At 32.6% G+C, this 14,959-nt stretch overlaps 8 protein-coding genes across 8 annotated transcripts; 5 read left to right on the top strand and 3 right to left on the bottom strand.

Annotated features, from left to right (window-relative positions):
* Positions 1-116: 116 nt before the first annotated feature.
* BX664DRAFT_320259 (uncharacterized protein) lies at positions 117-917 on the bottom strand. The gene has a single exon (XM_051543093.1). The coding sequence runs from the start codon at positions 856-858 to the stop codon at positions 172-174; it is 687 nt and encodes a 228-aa protein (XP_051404624.1). The 5' UTR covers positions 859-917; the 3' UTR covers positions 117-171.
* A 193-nt stretch (positions 918-1,110) lies between these two features.
* On the top strand, positions 1,111-2,797 carry BX664DRAFT_320257 (kinase-like domain-containing protein). Its single transcript, XM_051543092.1, has 7 exons — positions 1,111-1,388; positions 1,460-1,557; positions 1,616-1,880; positions 1,944-2,020; positions 2,081-2,180; positions 2,269-2,439; positions 2,507-2,797. Exons 1-7 carry the CDS (start codon positions 1,169-1,171, stop codon positions 2,707-2,709), a joined length of 1,134 nt encoding a protein of 377 aa, XP_051404623.1. The 5' UTR covers positions 1,111-1,168; the 3' UTR covers positions 2,710-2,797.
* A 485-nt stretch (positions 2,798-3,282) lies between these two features.
* BX664DRAFT_320253 (40S ribosomal protein S17-A) lies at positions 3,283-3,739 on the bottom strand (the record flags this gene model as incomplete). The annotated part of the gene is made up of 2 exons (XM_051543091.1): positions 3,283-3,714; positions 3,737-3,739. 2 exons carry the CDS (start codon positions 3,737-3,739, stop codon positions 3,283-3,285), a joined length of 435 nt encoding a protein of 144 aa, XP_051404622.1.
* BX664DRAFT_12009 (uncharacterized protein) lies at positions 3,649-4,009 on the top strand. The gene has a single exon (XM_051539751.1). The coding sequence runs from the start codon at positions 3,751-3,753 to the stop codon at positions 3,949-3,951; it is 201 nt and encodes a 66-aa protein (XP_051404621.1). The 5' UTR covers positions 3,649-3,750; the 3' UTR covers positions 3,952-4,009.
* Positions 4,010-4,044: 35 nt separating this feature from the next.
* Positions 4,045-5,208, bottom strand: BX664DRAFT_320252 (HAD-like domain-containing protein). The gene is made up of 4 exons (XM_051543090.1): positions 5,094-5,208; positions 4,382-5,034; positions 4,247-4,295; positions 4,045-4,164 (listed from the first exon to the last, which is right to left on the bottom strand). The coding sequence occupies exons 1-4, from the start codon at positions 5,174-5,176 to the stop codon at positions 4,083-4,085; spliced, it is 867 nt and encodes a 288-aa protein (XP_051404620.1). The 5' UTR covers positions 5,177-5,208; the 3' UTR covers positions 4,045-4,082.
* Positions 5,209-6,099: 891 nt separating this feature from the next.
* On the top strand, positions 6,100-10,522 carry BX664DRAFT_256474 (C2 domain-containing protein; the record flags this gene model as incomplete). The annotated part of the gene is made up of 12 exons (XM_051540461.1): positions 6,100-6,390; positions 6,480-6,782; positions 6,835-6,955; positions 7,024-7,342; positions 7,414-7,535; positions 7,634-8,417; positions 8,514-9,166; positions 9,284-9,462; positions 9,525-9,597; positions 9,668-9,994; positions 10,049-10,150; positions 10,329-10,522. 12 exons carry the CDS (start codon positions 6,100-6,102, stop codon positions 10,520-10,522), a joined length of 3,468 nt encoding a protein of 1,155 aa, XP_051404619.1.
* Positions 10,523-11,265: 743 nt separating this feature from the next.
* BX664DRAFT_381663 (uncharacterized protein) lies at positions 11,266-13,200 on the top strand. The gene is made up of 7 exons (XM_051548982.1): positions 11,266-11,503; positions 11,563-11,820; positions 11,890-11,924; positions 11,980-12,145; positions 12,210-12,261; positions 12,319-12,975; positions 13,038-13,200. Exons 1-7 carry the CDS (start codon positions 11,479-11,481, stop codon positions 13,192-13,194), a joined length of 1,350 nt encoding a protein of 449 aa, XP_051404618.1. The 5' UTR covers positions 11,266-11,478; the 3' UTR covers positions 13,195-13,200.
* Positions 13,201-13,568: 368 nt separating this feature from the next.
* BX664DRAFT_354522 (uncharacterized protein) lies at positions 13,569-14,887 on the top strand. Its single transcript, XM_051547747.1, has 6 exons — positions 13,569-13,658; positions 13,721-13,792; positions 13,880-14,076; positions 14,136-14,241; positions 14,299-14,498; positions 14,552-14,887. Exons 1-6 carry the CDS (start codon positions 13,601-13,603, stop codon positions 14,702-14,704), a joined length of 786 nt encoding a protein of 261 aa, XP_051404617.1. The 5' UTR covers positions 13,569-13,600; the 3' UTR covers positions 14,705-14,887.
* Positions 14,888-14,959: the final 72 nt, after the last annotated feature.

Below are 14,959 nucleotides of genomic sequence, written 5' to 3'. Positions count from 1 at the left end.
TAGTTAGAGGAATGCTTTTTTGAGCTTTCTTTTCTCTCTCTCTCTCTCTTTTTTTTTTAATAACCAAATAAAGAAAATGAATAGAATTAGATAAAGTCTTTATGTTTGATTGGAATGTAGAATAAAAACGTGATGGTTTTTTTTTATTGAGAAGGGGGGAATGTAAATACACTAGTGATGATAACTACTACCATTATTATTATTACTATTACTATTACTACTGTTATGGTTGGTTTCCATTTGAGATAAAGTAGAAGCTTGAATGACACGTTGACGACCATGTTGATTACCATAACGTCTAGCATCAGTACGAGCACGTTCCAAATCCCGACTTGTTTTCGCATGATGATTGTCCAAGGCTTTTATCCATCGATTGGCAAAAGGAGTATAGATAAAGTTGGTGATAGCAAAAGTAATCATAAGTCCAGATAAAATAACAAAGATGGTAGTATTAGAAGCATATCGAGTATTCTGATGAGATGACCATTCACCACCTCTATAAGTAACATTATCTTCATACTGCGGTGGTGGTGGTGAAGAATAAGTAGTAGTAGTAGTAGTAGTAGTAGTAGTAGTAGTAGTTGAACGTATAATAGGATCCCATCCATAACCTGTTTTCAAATATAAATGACGTCTATCAGGTTGTTTTAGGAATTCATAAGCATCTGATACTTCTTGAAAAGCTGTAATATCACTGGTAGCTCCACTATCAGGATGAAGAGTTTTAGCTAAAGCATAATATTTTTTTTTAATATCGGCTTGACTTGCATGTCGTGGTAATTGAAGAATTTCAAAAGGGGACTTTGTATGGTGAGAAAAGGTGGAATAAAGGCGGTATGAATACTTTGTAGTAAACATGCACAATCATAAAAGTGGAATATAATGAATAATAATAATAATGATAAGAAAAAAAAAAAAGAGGCAAGATCTCACATGCACTCAAAAAGATTAGGAGCTCTTATTTTAAAATCAAGCTCATTTCCTATTGGTGAAGAGAGACGCTGTTTCAAAGCAAAAGTTTTTTTTTTTTTTTGGAGGAAACATTCCTCCTGATTTTCTTTTTTTTTTTTATTTTTTATTTTTTTATTTTTTTTTTTTTTTACTTTTCCCTTTTTTTTTTTCCTTTTTCTTTTTCTCCTTTCTTTTCTTTTTTTTAATATTGGTAACCATGCCACCTAATACTTTAGTTCATCCTCATTCAGATCAAGTTGACTTTGGTCATGATTCTTGGATACAAGATATTATTAATGATACTCCTTATATTGATATTGAAGTGACCTCACCTGAACTCTTTGAAGGTGCTTGGAAAGTCGTTAGTTTTGTCTTTCCTTCTTGGAAAAAGGATAACCTCAAATTTACCCAATGTAAAGATGGTATTACTAACCAATGTAAGTAGTTTTTTTAATAATAAAACAATTTTAAAAATATTCACTTTTTTTTTTATTATTATTATTATTAGTGGTTAGAGTGACAGATACTGGTTCCAAAGAATCAGTTCTTGTTCGTGCTTATGGAAAAGGATCTGAACGTATTATAGATAGACGACAAGAAATCATTGTAAGTATTTTTTTAAAGAAAATTGTCGTCAATCTTATTAAATGATTATTATTATTAGAATATCATTACTTTATCTCGTCAAGGCTTGGCACCTCCATTATATGCAAGATTTCGGAATGGATTGATTTATGGTTTTATCGAAGGAAGAGTATCACATGTAGATGACCTTGGACATCCCAAAATGGCGAAATGGATTGCAACTCGATTGGCTCAATGGCATAAAGTCGAATTACCTCAACCTACTGAAGATCATCTTCATCATAAGACAAAACATCAACCAGATCAAAAATTATGGAAAACTATGCGTGGTTGGCTTGATCAAGGTAAAAATATATATATATATATATATATTATTATTTTTTCTTTACTAATCTATTTATTTATAGTACCCGATAAATACGATGATCCTAAAACACAAGCAACTTTTGCTAATCGATTTGATATGAAACACATTAAAACTGAGGTAAACTAAAAAAAGAAGAAATGTATTATAATAACTCATATATATATATATTATATTTAGATGGAAGAATTAATCAATCACTTGGAAAAATTGGAATCACCTATTGTATTTTCTCATAATGATTTATTATATGGGAATATCATCTTCGATGACGATAAAGGTAACATAGGATTGGGTATTGGAAGGGATCTGATTACACGTGATGACCACTGATCACTCACCTCTCCGTATTTCCTTTTTGGTTATAGAGGAAGCTTATTTTATTGATTACGAATATGGATGCTATGCTTATCGTGGATTTGATATTGGAAATCATTTTAATGAACATTGTGGTTTTGAATGTGATTATTCAAAATATCCTAGTAAGAATTTCCAATTAGAATGGCTCGAATGGTATTTACAAGCTATTAATGATGATGGTAAGTAATATACAAGTTTTTTTTTTTTTTCTTATTTTATTTATATAATTATTATTATTTTATCTAGTGACACCAACAAAAGAACAAATTAATAAATTATACAATGAAGTCAACGGATTCTCTCTAGCATCTCATTTTTATTGGGGTTTATGGGCCATGATTCAAGCTATGGTATCTGACATTGATTTTGACTATATGGAATATGCTGTCCTTCGTTTTGATGAATATGAAAAGAGAAAGGAACAAGTTTTGAACTACCTTTCCATCTAGTTTTATATATATATTGTAGTTTATATCTTTTTATATCCCCCCCTTCTTTTGATCTTTAGTTTAATATACATTCTTTTTTTTTTTTGATACAATTTAGAAATAATAATAAAAAAAATATCTACATATTTTTTTATCATATGACCAGATATTTGCTATTAGTATAAAATAGTAAATCATCTTAGGATTCATCTTAGAACAACAAGATCTTTTATTAATCGTCATCTCTCCAGTCATCATTCAAATCAACAATTCATCATTCACTAGAAAAACATCCAGTACATCCATTCAAGCTGTTTTGCATTATTCGTTATTTTAATTTATTATTATCATCACATATACAATCCACCATTCAAAAATATATATCATCATTGAATCATCACACCATCACATATTATCATATCACCATCATTCATTTAAGTAGACACAATTTCCCAAAATAATATTATCCATAGACTAATTCCATCAATGAAAACAGTTTATTTCTTTTTGTGTATATGTGTGTGTGCATGTAATAAAAAAAAAGAAAACGTAATGAGAATGTTATATGACTAAATAAACAAACCATGACGATGTTTAAGCTTCAGTCTTGCGAGGACGGTTAGCACGAGGACGACGGACATCAGAGTGAGCACCGGCAGCAACAGGGTTAGTGACTTGAACACCGGGCAAGTTTTCAAAGTTGAGAGACTTCAACAAATCCTTGGTGTCAGGGTCGATTTCGATAGCAGAGGTGTCCAAAGCAGAGAATTCGGGAACATAGTTATCACGACGTTCACGTTCTTCTTCTTGCAACTTGAAGGAAATACCACGGACAGGACCACGAGAGATACGGCGCATCAAATGAGTGGTGAAACCGGCAATCTTGTTACGAAGACGCTTGGTGGTGATAATAGCAACTTCGTCACAGATCTTCTTGTTGGTTTGGAAATCCAAAGTAAGACGAGGATAATACTTTTCGATCAAGACACGAGAAGCCTTCTTGACAGTCTTAGTTCTAACGCGACCCTATAAATTGAAAAAAAAAAACCATCATTATCAACAATGTCCCCAATCTATCATTTTTCCTTTCCATCCATCCATCCATCCATCCATCCATCCATCCATCCATCTATTCATCCATCCATCCGTTCATCGATTCAAATATGTTCAATAAATTTGTATCCTTTTTTTGTTCTCTATCGTTCGTTGATATATATATTTTTTTTTCAATTTCATTTGTCGTACGTACCATTGTTGAAGTAAAATGAAAGAGGGTTTGTCAATGTTTCCAAAAACAGACTCCCTTTGACTTCGCACCCCCCCCAAAAAAAAGACCGCGGCTGAGAATAAATCCAATTTGCATTCACTTTTCCTTTAATCAATAAAAAAATACTTTATTTCAAAGATTTCTGTTCTAAAACTTTTTCTAAAACTACAGAGACACCTTCTTCCATATTTGATAATGTAACATAATCTAAATATATATAAAAGGGAGTCGGTTAGTCAATGTTACATTTTGTATGATGATCTTTCTTTTTTTTTTTTTGGATACTTTCCTGCAGCTGCTTTAGCATCCTCATGTCCATTGGCCATAGCAACACCTAAACCTATTGAAGAGAATCCATCATTAAATAAAGATTAATATAATTAAAACTAAAATATACAATATTCCTTTTTTTTCTTAAGTATTTACCAGCGAACCGAATCATTTCTACATCATTTGGCATATCCCCAAAGGCAATAACTTGATCTGATTGATATCCATTTTCATCGCAGAGTGATTTGAGAGTAGTCCCCTTGGAAACATTGACAGCCGAGATTTCAATAAAATGCATATTGGAAAAAGTGATGTTGATAATGTTGTTCCAAACGGGATCAGAGAAGATATGTTCTTTCACGTACTTATGAAGTATATCAGCTTTCCATGCAGTATGAATCACCACGATTTTCTCTACAGGTCCATTGGAGAATTCATCCAGACGATCAATCACAGTATAAGGATGATTCATATTTTCTGGACCACGAAGTAATGCATATCCTTCTTCACACCTGAACATCAAATCGTTTTCAACACCAATAAAAATATCTTGACCCAAAAATTGTTTGAATTTTTGAAGAATAGGAAATACTTGATGATGATCAATAGGAAAACTCTTGAGAATGGTTCGTTTCTTGCTATCCAAGACAATCCCCCCGTTACAACTAATCACCCAAGGATGGTCCAACTGTAATAGATCCAATACAGGAGCCATGGACCGTGGAGGTCGACCAGAAGCAAGTACAATCTGTACACCTTGAGCTTCAAGATCTTGTAATACCTTGCCACTATGTTTTGAAACAAGACAACTAGATGGTTTTTTGGAATGAATATCAGTAGAAAAAAAAATAAAGAAGTATGAACTTACGCGTTGTATTTCCCACATATAAGAGTACCATCCAAATCAGAAGCAACAAGGTTTATTTTTGATAAATCATATGTGTCAACCATGACGAACAAAATAAAGAATGAACAAAAAAAAAAAAAAAAAAAAAAAAAAAGAAAGTGAAAAATTATTTTAATTTTTTTTTTTCTTTACCAACGTGGGTTCTTCAATGGCAAGCATAAAACCATTCTAGCCAATTTCAACATCCGTCCCAAGCGTTGCCGTTTTTCCATTTAAAAGAAAAAATTAAAAAAAAAAAAAAGTAATTCACGCGACCTCTTCCAAAAAAAAAAAACAATGTCCACTGAGCCATTGACTGAATCAGGTGGATTAAATCCACGAACTAGCCGGCCTTCCTCTATAGTCTCTTCTTCTACTAATACTGATATGACGGAACATGGTCTATCTCAACCTTCTTCGACTCTTCCAGTAGATTTATTACCGGACCTGCATGCTTTGAAAACAAATCAACATGGAATACAAACTGAACTGGATTCTCATCAAACTGAAGATATTGTTCATTCTGTAAATGCTGCTGAAAACAAACCTGTTGCTCATCCAATGTCTAAACCAGTAATAAAACAAGATATAATACAAGAAACACAAGATTCTTTTACTCCAGAAGAATTACGTATGGTTGGTGCCTTTTATCCTTCTCCTCCTTCTCGAATTCCTGACTGGTATCGTATTGGTTGGCAAAATATCAAAAAACAATCCAAATTGGAAAAATCTATTGACTTTTGGGATGAACTTCTTCCAAATGTAGTTTATGGTGAATGGTATCATAATGTCCTTGTTTTATTCTTGACTGCCATTATGGGTTGGGTATTGGCCAAAACTGATGGTGGACTTGGTGCTGTGGTAGTTGGATGTCTTCTTTTAGGTAAATGACTCTTTTTTTTTTTCGGAGATCCGTGAGGATTAGGAAACTGATCTTAACTTTTTTTTTTTTTGATTATCCTTACTAGGCACTTATTATCAAACTAGTATGCGACGGTTTAGAACCAATGCAAGAGATGATATTCAACGGGAATTGGCAAAAATCAAATTAGAAGCAGATGAAGAACCTGTGGAATGGATCAATAGTTTTCTACAAAAGTTTTGGCTTATTTTTGAACCTGTTCTAAGTGCTTTGGTGGTGGAAAATTTGGATACTTATGTGAATGATTATTTACCTAGTTATATCGATTCTGTCAAATTAACAACATTTACTCTTGGTACTAAACCATTCCGTGTAGAAAGTGTCAAGACTTATCAAAATACGGAACCGGATACTGTGGTAAAAAAAAAAAAAAAAAAAAAAAAAAAAGGAATGGAAGTGATGATATTAATGTTATTTTTTTTCTTTTTTCTTTTTTTTTCTTGTAGTGTATGGATTGGAAGGTCTCATTTACACCTAGTGATTTGACTGATTTGACTTGGGAAGAAATGGATACCAAAGTGAATCCTCGTATCACTCTCAATGTACGTTTTGGAAAGAAAATGGTGGCTGCTGGTTTCCCTTGTTTAGTGGAAGATATGACTTTTAGTGGTCATATGCGGGTCAAGATCAAATTTATTGCACGATTTCCTTTTGCAAAAATGGTGGATGCTAGTTTTTTGGAAAAACCTACCTTTGATTATGTATTGAAACCTCTTGGTACTGACTCTTTTGGATTTGACGTCAACTTTGTAAGTCACCATAGGATATTTCGTTCCTTTTAATCATATTTTTTTTTTGTAGATTCCTGGTTTACATAGTTTTATCCGTGAACAAGTACATGCCATTCTTGGACCCATGTTATATGCTCCCAATACATTTACATTGGATATTGAAAAACTCATGGCTGGTGAACTTGATATCAGTAAGCTGTTACTCTTTTTTTTTTTTTTTTTCTATTAACTTTCTTTCTTTTTTTTTTCTTTCTGAAAGCTCAAGCAAATGGTGTTTTGGCTGTCACTATTTATTCTTGTTCAAATATTCGTAATGTGGGTCATTTGACAAATGGTGTTCCTAACCCTTATATACGATTTTATCTGGATAATGGTCAAGAGTTAGGTCGTACTGGTACCAAGGAACATACTCATCAACCTCAATGGAATGAAACACGATTCTTATTACTCAATAATTTGTCTTCTCAACTATGTATGGAACTTCGAACTCATAATCACGATGCCAAGGATAGACGACTTGCCACTGCTCAATTTGATTTACGACAAATGGATGATGATCGAAAGGAACAAGAAGGATTGTAAGTAGAATAATAATAATTAAAAAAAAATAGAGGTATGAAGACACTCAGGTTTATTTTTTATTTGATAGGGATCTGCTTCTTTTGAACAATGGACGTGTGGTGAGTGATTTACGTGCTGATATTCGTTATTTACCAGTGTCCAAGCCCTTCAGACGATTGGATGGTACTATTGAACCTGCTGTGGAATCAAGTAAGTAATTATTTTATTTATTTATTTTTATCCTTCTCCTTCATCTTATATTCATTTTCTCACTCTTATTTTTCTTTTATCATCATCATTCATTTTAGATTCAGGTATTCTTCGCTTGACCATACATGGATGTCGTAACTTGGAAAACGCAAGAGGAAATACCTTTGTTCGTGTGATTGTCAATGGCACAGAGAAACTCAAGACCAACACTATCAAACGAACGGCGGAACCATTGTATGCACATGCTCAAGAACTAGTGATTTTGGACAAGACGGATGTACATATGCGTGTAGAAGTACGACAAGTAGGAACGACACAAAAGGAATCCATTCTTGTTGGTACTTTGACATCTCAACTGGTGGACATTATGCGATTACAAGAAAGTCAACAAGGGTGGTGGCCATTGAAAGAAGGAAGTGACAATGATGAGAAACAAGTGGGAAAAATTCAACTCAATGCAGAATGGAAACCGGTACTGATGGCGGGTCTAGCGGATCGTGTGGGACAACGTGGATATGAAGAGCCTCCTGTAGGTGTGATCCGATTTACATTCTGGGAAGCAAGAGATTTGCGTAATGTGGAAGCAGTGACATCTGGTAAATCTGATCCTTATGTGCGTGTACTCTCTGGAAATCAAGTACGTGCTCGTACTGAAGTGATTGACAACAATCTGAATCCTGAATGGGGTGAAACTCTTTATGTACCTGTACACTCTACCAAGGAAAACATGGTACTTGAAGTGATGGATTGGAATGCGCGATCTCCAGATAAATCTTTGGGTGCAACAACTATCAATATGGTGGATCTTATTCGACAACATGTAGGCAATCAAAGTGTAGATCCTGATCGATGGTATGAAGCTGTACTTCCTCCCACCAATAAGTAAGTCATCTTTTTTTTCAAAAAAAAAAAAAAAAGGCAAATAAATCTAACAATTTTGTTCTTTATTAGATGGGCACAACTTAAATCCTTGGATAGACGGGTTGCAAAAGGTGAATTATATTATCGAACGGAATTCATACCTCTTCTAGCTATACCTCAACAACCAGCAAATAACGATACAAATGAAACTCTCAAGCTTATCCCACCAGTCAAAGATTTACATGGAGCTTACATCAAATACACACCGGACGATTTGGTGGACTTTTCTTCATATACTTCTGGGGTGTTACGTGTCAAGATTCACGAAGTACAATTAGCTAGTCCTGCTTATGCGTACTGTCAACTTGCTGCGGATTCTTTACTTCCTCAATTCAAAACAACCAAATTACGTGGTAATAACTTGGCATTTAACGAAACTGGAGATGTATTTATCAAGGAAGCCGACTTTACTCGAGTGGGTATCGAAGTAAGACCTGTTTCTATGGATGAAAAGGATGATCGGAAATTGGGTCATTGGGTATGTCCTGCCAACACTATTCTTCGTCGTATTCAACAACATCGTCGCCGATATCAAGAAAGCAAGTACCATGTCAACAAAGAAGAAGATGATCATGAAGATGGATACGAATGGGATCATGAAGGGGATTGGTATGATTTATTGGGTACCCAAGGTCATGGTGCCATCAGACTCAGTTTTGACTTTATTCCCTCTGCTGATTTTGTATTGAATCCTGATGAAAGTTTGGACAGTAAGTTATTCTATTAAAAAAAAAAAAAAAAAGGAAAGGAAAATGAAGAGACAGATAAAAAAAAGAAATGTACATACATATCTAATCATTTTCTTTTTTTTTTCTTCTTTATTTTAGATCAAGGCAATCTCACAGTATCATTATTAAGTGCTCAAAATCTTATGGCGGCTGACAAGACTGGTACAAGTGATCCATATGTAGTATTTACTGTCAATGGGGAACGTTTATTCAAGAGTACAGTGATCAAGAAGACTTTATCACCAGTATGGAAAAATGAAAGCTTCTCGGTACCAATTGTAAGTGTATGCGTAAAATAAAAGAATTGGGTTCCTGATGATTCTTTTTTATATGCATTTAGCAATCACGAGTGACAGCCAGTTTCCGCATTGAAGTATTTGATTGGAATCATATCAAAGGTCATAGTCCTATTGGTAGGTGTATCTTTTTATAAGGAGAGAGGAGGGATTTTTTCTAATCCTTTTATATATATATTCTTTTTAGGATCTGGTGGTATTACGATTCGTGGTGACAATGTTGAAAGCTTCACTACGCATGATATGGACATTCCTTTAGATGGTGTAGCTGGCGTTTCTGGTAGTGTACGTGTACGATTCCTCTGGCATCCTCGATTATTAGCCAATAAGAAAATGTTTACTTCGGCTGTACTTGGTGATTCTCAAACATATATCAATGCAAATCAAAGTGGAATGTCTGAACCTTTGCCAAGATCATCTGTTTCATCCTCTTTAGATCCTAATCAACCCTTGGCACAACAACAACGGTTCTCATTGGATACGGAAAGCAGCATGGGACGATCACGAGCGTCTAGTGTGAATACTCGATTCAACAACGGTGATGATATATCTATGATTGGTTCTTTAGATGATATGGGCATGACAAGTGATACTCAAGGTGTTGCAGGATCAGTGACGATCAAGTTAGTGGAAGCCCGAGGTGTTCGAGGTGTGGATAAATCTGGAACAAGTGATCCATTTGTGCGTGTACGAACTGGACAACAACAGATCTACAAAACTAGAGTGATCAAGAAAACCTTACGACCTGAGTGGTAAGTAATATACATATATATAAATAGGAAAGGATGATCTAATGATTATATTATGATTTTATAGGAATGAAACTTTTGTACATGAACTTTCAGGAGAACCAATGATGTTTGATTTCAAGGTAAAAGATCACAATCGATTGAGTAGTGATGTAGATTTGGGACAATATCGACGCAATATTTGGGATTTGATTCAACCTGAACAAAGAAGCTTTGATCAATGGGTGCCATTATATCCTGTTGGATCTGGAGAACTTCATTTACGTATTGATTTTGAACCATCCTCTTTGTAAATACCATTTTGATGTTGTTCCTCCTTTTTTTTTTTTTTTGTTATTATTATTACTGTTCTTATTATATTATTATTATTACTCTTATTTTTTATGTTGTTTGTGTAAATAATAAGTAAATAAAACATATTTTCTATTTATCTCTCTTTGTGCGTGGATATGATTTTTTTTTTTTAAGTGTGCACCTCTTTTAATTGGTTAGGTAACCGTAATTCCTGTTGTTTATATAAACATCATTTTACTTTTTTTTTTCTTTTTCCTTTTCTTTTTTCTTTTCTTTTTTTAAAGAAAAAAAAAAGATCGATGGTAAAATTAGGGAAAAAATTACTCAAAGTGTTCTCATGCTATCATCAACAAAGTTCGACGAAAAAGGAAGTATTTACGGAATATGAAAAAGCACCAAGTCTAAAAGAAAATGAGTTACCACCATGGTTAACTCGTACAGGATTTACCCCTCAACCTTATAATGTCCATTTGACATGGTGTTCTCAATGTGATTTCCATGTACTAGCTGATGATCGATGTAAGATATGTGGTTCATGGTTAACATCATATTCTCTTCTTTCTTCGACGATTACTAAGAAACCAACATGGATATATCAAATCCTAACTTTGTTCCCTTGTATTGATTAGCTTTTTTTTTTTTATCATATAAAAATAGAAAGAAAAAAAAACTGCAAGATTGATTGTTAACAATAGACCATGTGAACTATGCAGGGTTTATTTCATTTATAGTAATAATAATAATAATAATAAAAGGATGAATCCCTCTTCAACAAGAATAAACAAATAAATCTCTGTTTTTTTTATTGTTGACTTGGTTCAATCAATGGATGAAAATGAACTGAGGTTGAAAAAGTGAGAGAGTGATTCAAAATTAAAACTACCGATTTGGGAACACTTACCTTCTTTTTTTCTTTTCATTTTTTTAAAGTTTATTATTATTACTTAAATTAATCATGCCAGAATCCATTCCTCAAGAAGGTAAAGTTCATTAATAGATTATTTTATTCAAACTGACACTTTTGGTTTTTTGATGGTAGAGAAACCTATTCTTTTGAAACTACTTAATCTTCGAATGAGATTATCAGTCATGAAACGCGATCGTACTACTCACTTGGACATTAATCAAATTGAACCAATACGACAAGAAACTGCACAACTTATTGAAGAATTGATCAATGTACGACATGGTGTATTATTGAAAGACCATCAAAAACCTAATCGATGCGATGATTTATTAGACGAAGTTTGTCAAATGATAAGTTTATGCTTTTTATCCTTGGGGAAAACGAGAGAAAGTAAGTTGGAATATATATATGTTTGTTTAGAAACTTATTTTTCTTTATATATATATATATATGATATAGGTCCTGCTGTCTATTCTCAAGTGGTATCTATTTCGGTAAGATCTTTTATTATTATTATTATTGTATTCTGATATATCGTATTTATTATAGCATTGTTTTGAACGATTGGATGAATTTGGGATTTATGCTGAAGAATTCTTAGAACCTTATGCAAATATGTTGAAAGATATTAAAAATGTATTGGAAATCGATGAACGAAATGAAACTTTATCAAAACCTGTGATGCAAATCTTATGGAATAAATTTCATCAATGTGGTAAAGATTTATTCTATTAAATATATCAAATAGGATTCATTTTTTTTATTTCTTTTTTATTTAGATACCATCTATAAACGACTATTGAACACAATTCATGAAGTATCACCAGAACTGTAAGTTCTATTATATATATTATAATAACAATGAAATAACTGTAATTTTAATTGTAGTCTTCCTATTCGAAATCAACTTTTACGTATTCGTCGACAATTATTAATTATAGCCTGTCAAAGTAATTTTCATTCCAAAGATATTCTACCTCTTCAAGAAGAACTTCAAGAAATTGATGAACAACGTGTGGATGGGAAATTCCTTGCTGCCGATGGTAGTATACCAGCAGGTCAAGCGGTAGTGACAGGATTATTGGATCAAGTACATCGATTTGCCTATGATCTCGTCATTGTAACGACAAGTGATTTTTCACCAGCATTACAATCTCTACGTGAACGACTAGTAGAAATTAAAAATCATCTTGAACGATTGGCTTTGACACAAAAATGGACCATGCGACAAACTGACCTTTTTACTTATCAACATCAACTTCATGACATTGTCAAATTACGTTACCATGGAGAGGATGATGATAAAACTACAGATCAAGATAAAATGGGCAAATTCTTAGATGCTGAAGGCAATGCTCCTGATGGACAAACAGTGGTCAATTTTTTACTTCACAAATGTTATAGAATGATTTTGGAATTATTGAATGAAAGTGTACCTGTAGGTGAAGCTTTGACTCCTATCTATAATCAATTGACATCTGTAAAAAAATGTTTAATTGCTGTCAAGAAAACTGGTGCTCCTTGTACTCCTGAAGAATTGTATCCGTAAGTCTACAATAATCATTATTATTATTATTATTATTTGATAACTCATATTGAATATATAGATATCAAATGAAATTAGCTAGTATTGAAGATTTACGCAAAGATGGTAAATTCTATGATGATCGAGGAGATCTTCCTGAAGGACAAGCATTATGTGTGAATACTTTAGAAGAATGCTATCAACTTCTGGATGATCTACGACAAATGGATGATAATTAGATTAGTAACTATTATTTTGTAATAAATTTTATTATTATTATTATTATTATTATTATTATTATTATTATTGTTTTGATTATAATATTTATGCAATCCAAAGTTTTATTTTTATGGTGTAAATCTATTTTTTCTTTTCTTCTTCTTCCTTGTTTCCCTACCTTTTTCCACCATTTACATATTCATTATTATTTATTACGCTGTGATCGGAATTTGATTTTAAAAAAAAAGTGAATGTCTCTCGTGTTTTCCTTTTTTTTTTTTTCCTTTTTTTGTATTTTTTGTCTTTGTTTTCTCTTTTGTTTTATTATTGTTATTATTATTATTATTATTTATTATTACTGTTATCACTACTGTTTTATCAATTCCTTTTTTCTTTTTTTTTTTTGTTTTTTTTTTATCAGTCAGCATGGATATTTCGGATTTACAACAAGATAGTGGAAGATATCTTCAAGAATATATACAGAGTAAAGAAAACACAAGAAAACAATAATTTATTTTTATATTCATCTAACTTTTTAATGAATAGGTTTAGAAAATCTTCCGAGTGAAATCAATTATCACTGGGCTGAAATACAAAACAGAGAAGAGCAAGGGAAAAGTAAGTTTCTTTATACGTATTATTATTGTGGCGCAGGCTCACCTTTTTTTTTTATTACTATTATTATTACTATTACAATTTATAAAGACCTAGAACGAAGAGTCCATACACAACAACATGACTTGACAAAACTACATCGACAATGGTTTCATCAAGAATTGGAAAAAAGAGAAAAAATACTCAAACATGAACCTAATATCATCAAACGAGTCCAACGAGATTATGATAAATTGGAGGATTTGGCTTCAGAAAGGATACAATTAGCGGAAAATGCTCTTCGTTTGGTATAAACTAAAAGTGTGTAAGAATGAACAATGATCTAAACAATTTTTTTTTTCAATAGGTGGATCGTCATTTAGAACGATTAGGTCATGATCTTGATTTGCTAGACAAGTTAAATCCTGAATTCCAAGCACCACAAACTCCTAGCATCATGGATATCAGACGAAGTAAGTAATACAATATTAACGTAAGAAAGAGAAAACTTGACCAATTTTTTTTTATAGATGGTGTTGAGGAATTGGAAGAGGAGGAAGAAGAAGAAGAAGAGGATGATGAAGAAGCTTACTTCGCAGCAATGATGGCTAATCGACAAAAGAAAAGAAAAAAGAAGGAAGCAAGAGATGGTGAAGAACATGCAGAAGAACCATTATATTGTTATTGTCGACAAGTATCTTATGGTGAAATGGTAGGCTGTGATGGCGAGGTAAGTTTAACATATATGAATATATATATTTGGTATTAACCTTATTTATATAGCATTGTCCTTATGAATGGTTCCACATGGAATGTACTGGTTTAGATGCTCCTCCCAAAGGTGCTTGGTATTGTGATGAATGTCAATCTGAAGCTGGTAATGCTAGGAAACTCAAGAAAATGAAGCGCAAGAAGGAATCTATGGGCATTGTATGAAATGTTTTTTTTTTTATCTTATGATAGTTTTATGATTTGATATTCCCCTTCCCCCTTTTTGTATAGCAGTTAGTTGATTAGTCAATTAACTATGTAGTTAGTTACTTATTTGTTTGCTTTTTTATGTATATATGATATTTTGATCCCATTGTATTTTTAATAAAAAGAAATATTAGAAACAAGCATGAACTTTGTTACTCATTTTTTAGTCTAGGTCAAAACAACATGAAAGGATTCTAACAAATAAAGACGGAA

This window comes from Halteromyces radiatus, assembly GCF_025201355.1.
Source record: "Halteromyces radiatus strain CBS 162.75 chromosome Unknown BX664scaffold_1, whole genome shotgun sequence".
Lineage (NCBI taxonomy): Eukaryota > Fungi > Mucoromycota > Mucoromycetes > Mucorales > Cunninghamellaceae > Halteromyces > Halteromyces radiatus.
Note: the sequence above shows the minus strand (reverse complement) of the source record. Positions and strands in the feature narration are given on the sequence as shown.

Bases quoted from the DNA above. Each gene is read 5' to 3' on its own strand.
- BX664DRAFT_320259 (XM_051543093.1), bottom strand. From the start codon at position 858: ATGTTTACTACAAAGTATTCATACCGCCTTTATTCCACCTTTTCTCAC.
- BX664DRAFT_12009 (XM_051539751.1), top strand. From the start codon at position 3,751: ATGTCCCCAATCTATCATTTTTCCTTTCCATCCATCCATCCATCCATC.
- BX664DRAFT_354522 (XM_051547747.1), top strand. From the start codon at position 13,601: ATGGATATTTCGGATTTACAACAAGATAGTGGAAGATATCTTCAAGAA. The intron at 13,659-13,720 runs GTAAAGAAAACA...TTTAATGAATAG, and splicing joins TCTTCAAGAATATATACAGA to GTTTAGAAAATCTTCCGAGT. The intron at 14,242-14,298 runs GTAAGTAATACA...TTTTTTTTATAG, and splicing joins CATCATGGATATCAGACGAA to ATGGTGTTGAGGAATTGGAA.
- BX664DRAFT_320257 (XM_051543092.1), top strand. From the start codon at position 1,169: ATGCCACCTAATACTTTAGTTCATCCTCATTCAGATCAAGTTGACTTT. The intron at 1,389-1,459 runs GTAAGTAGTTTT...TATTATTATTAG, and splicing joins AGATGGTATTACTAACCAAT to TGGTTAGAGTGACAGATACT. The intron at 1,558-1,615 runs GTAAGTATTTTT...TATTATTATTAG, and splicing joins ATAGACGACAAGAAATCATT to AATATCATTACTTTATCTCG.
- BX664DRAFT_381663 (XM_051548982.1), top strand. From the start codon at position 11,479: ATGCCAGAATCCATTCCTCAAGAAG. The intron at 11,504-11,562 runs GTAAAGTTCATT...TTTTGATGGTAG, and splicing joins AGAATCCATTCCTCAAGAAG to AGAAACCTATTCTTTTGAAA. The intron at 12,262-12,318 runs GTAAGTTCTATT...TTTTAATTGTAG, and splicing joins CATGAAGTATCACCAGAACT to TCTTCCTATTCGAAATCAAC.
- BX664DRAFT_320252 (XM_051543090.1), bottom strand. From the start codon at position 5,176: ATGGTTGACACATATGATTTATCAAAAATAAACCTTGTTGCTTCTGAT. The intron at 5,035-5,093 runs GTAAGTTCATAC...AAAACCATCTAG, and splicing joins ATATGTGGGAAATACAACGC to TTGTCTTGTTTCAAAACATA. The intron at 4,296-4,381 runs GTAAATACTTAA...TCTCTTCAATAG, and splicing joins AGAAATGATTCGGTTCGCTG to GTTTAGGTGTTGCTATGGCC.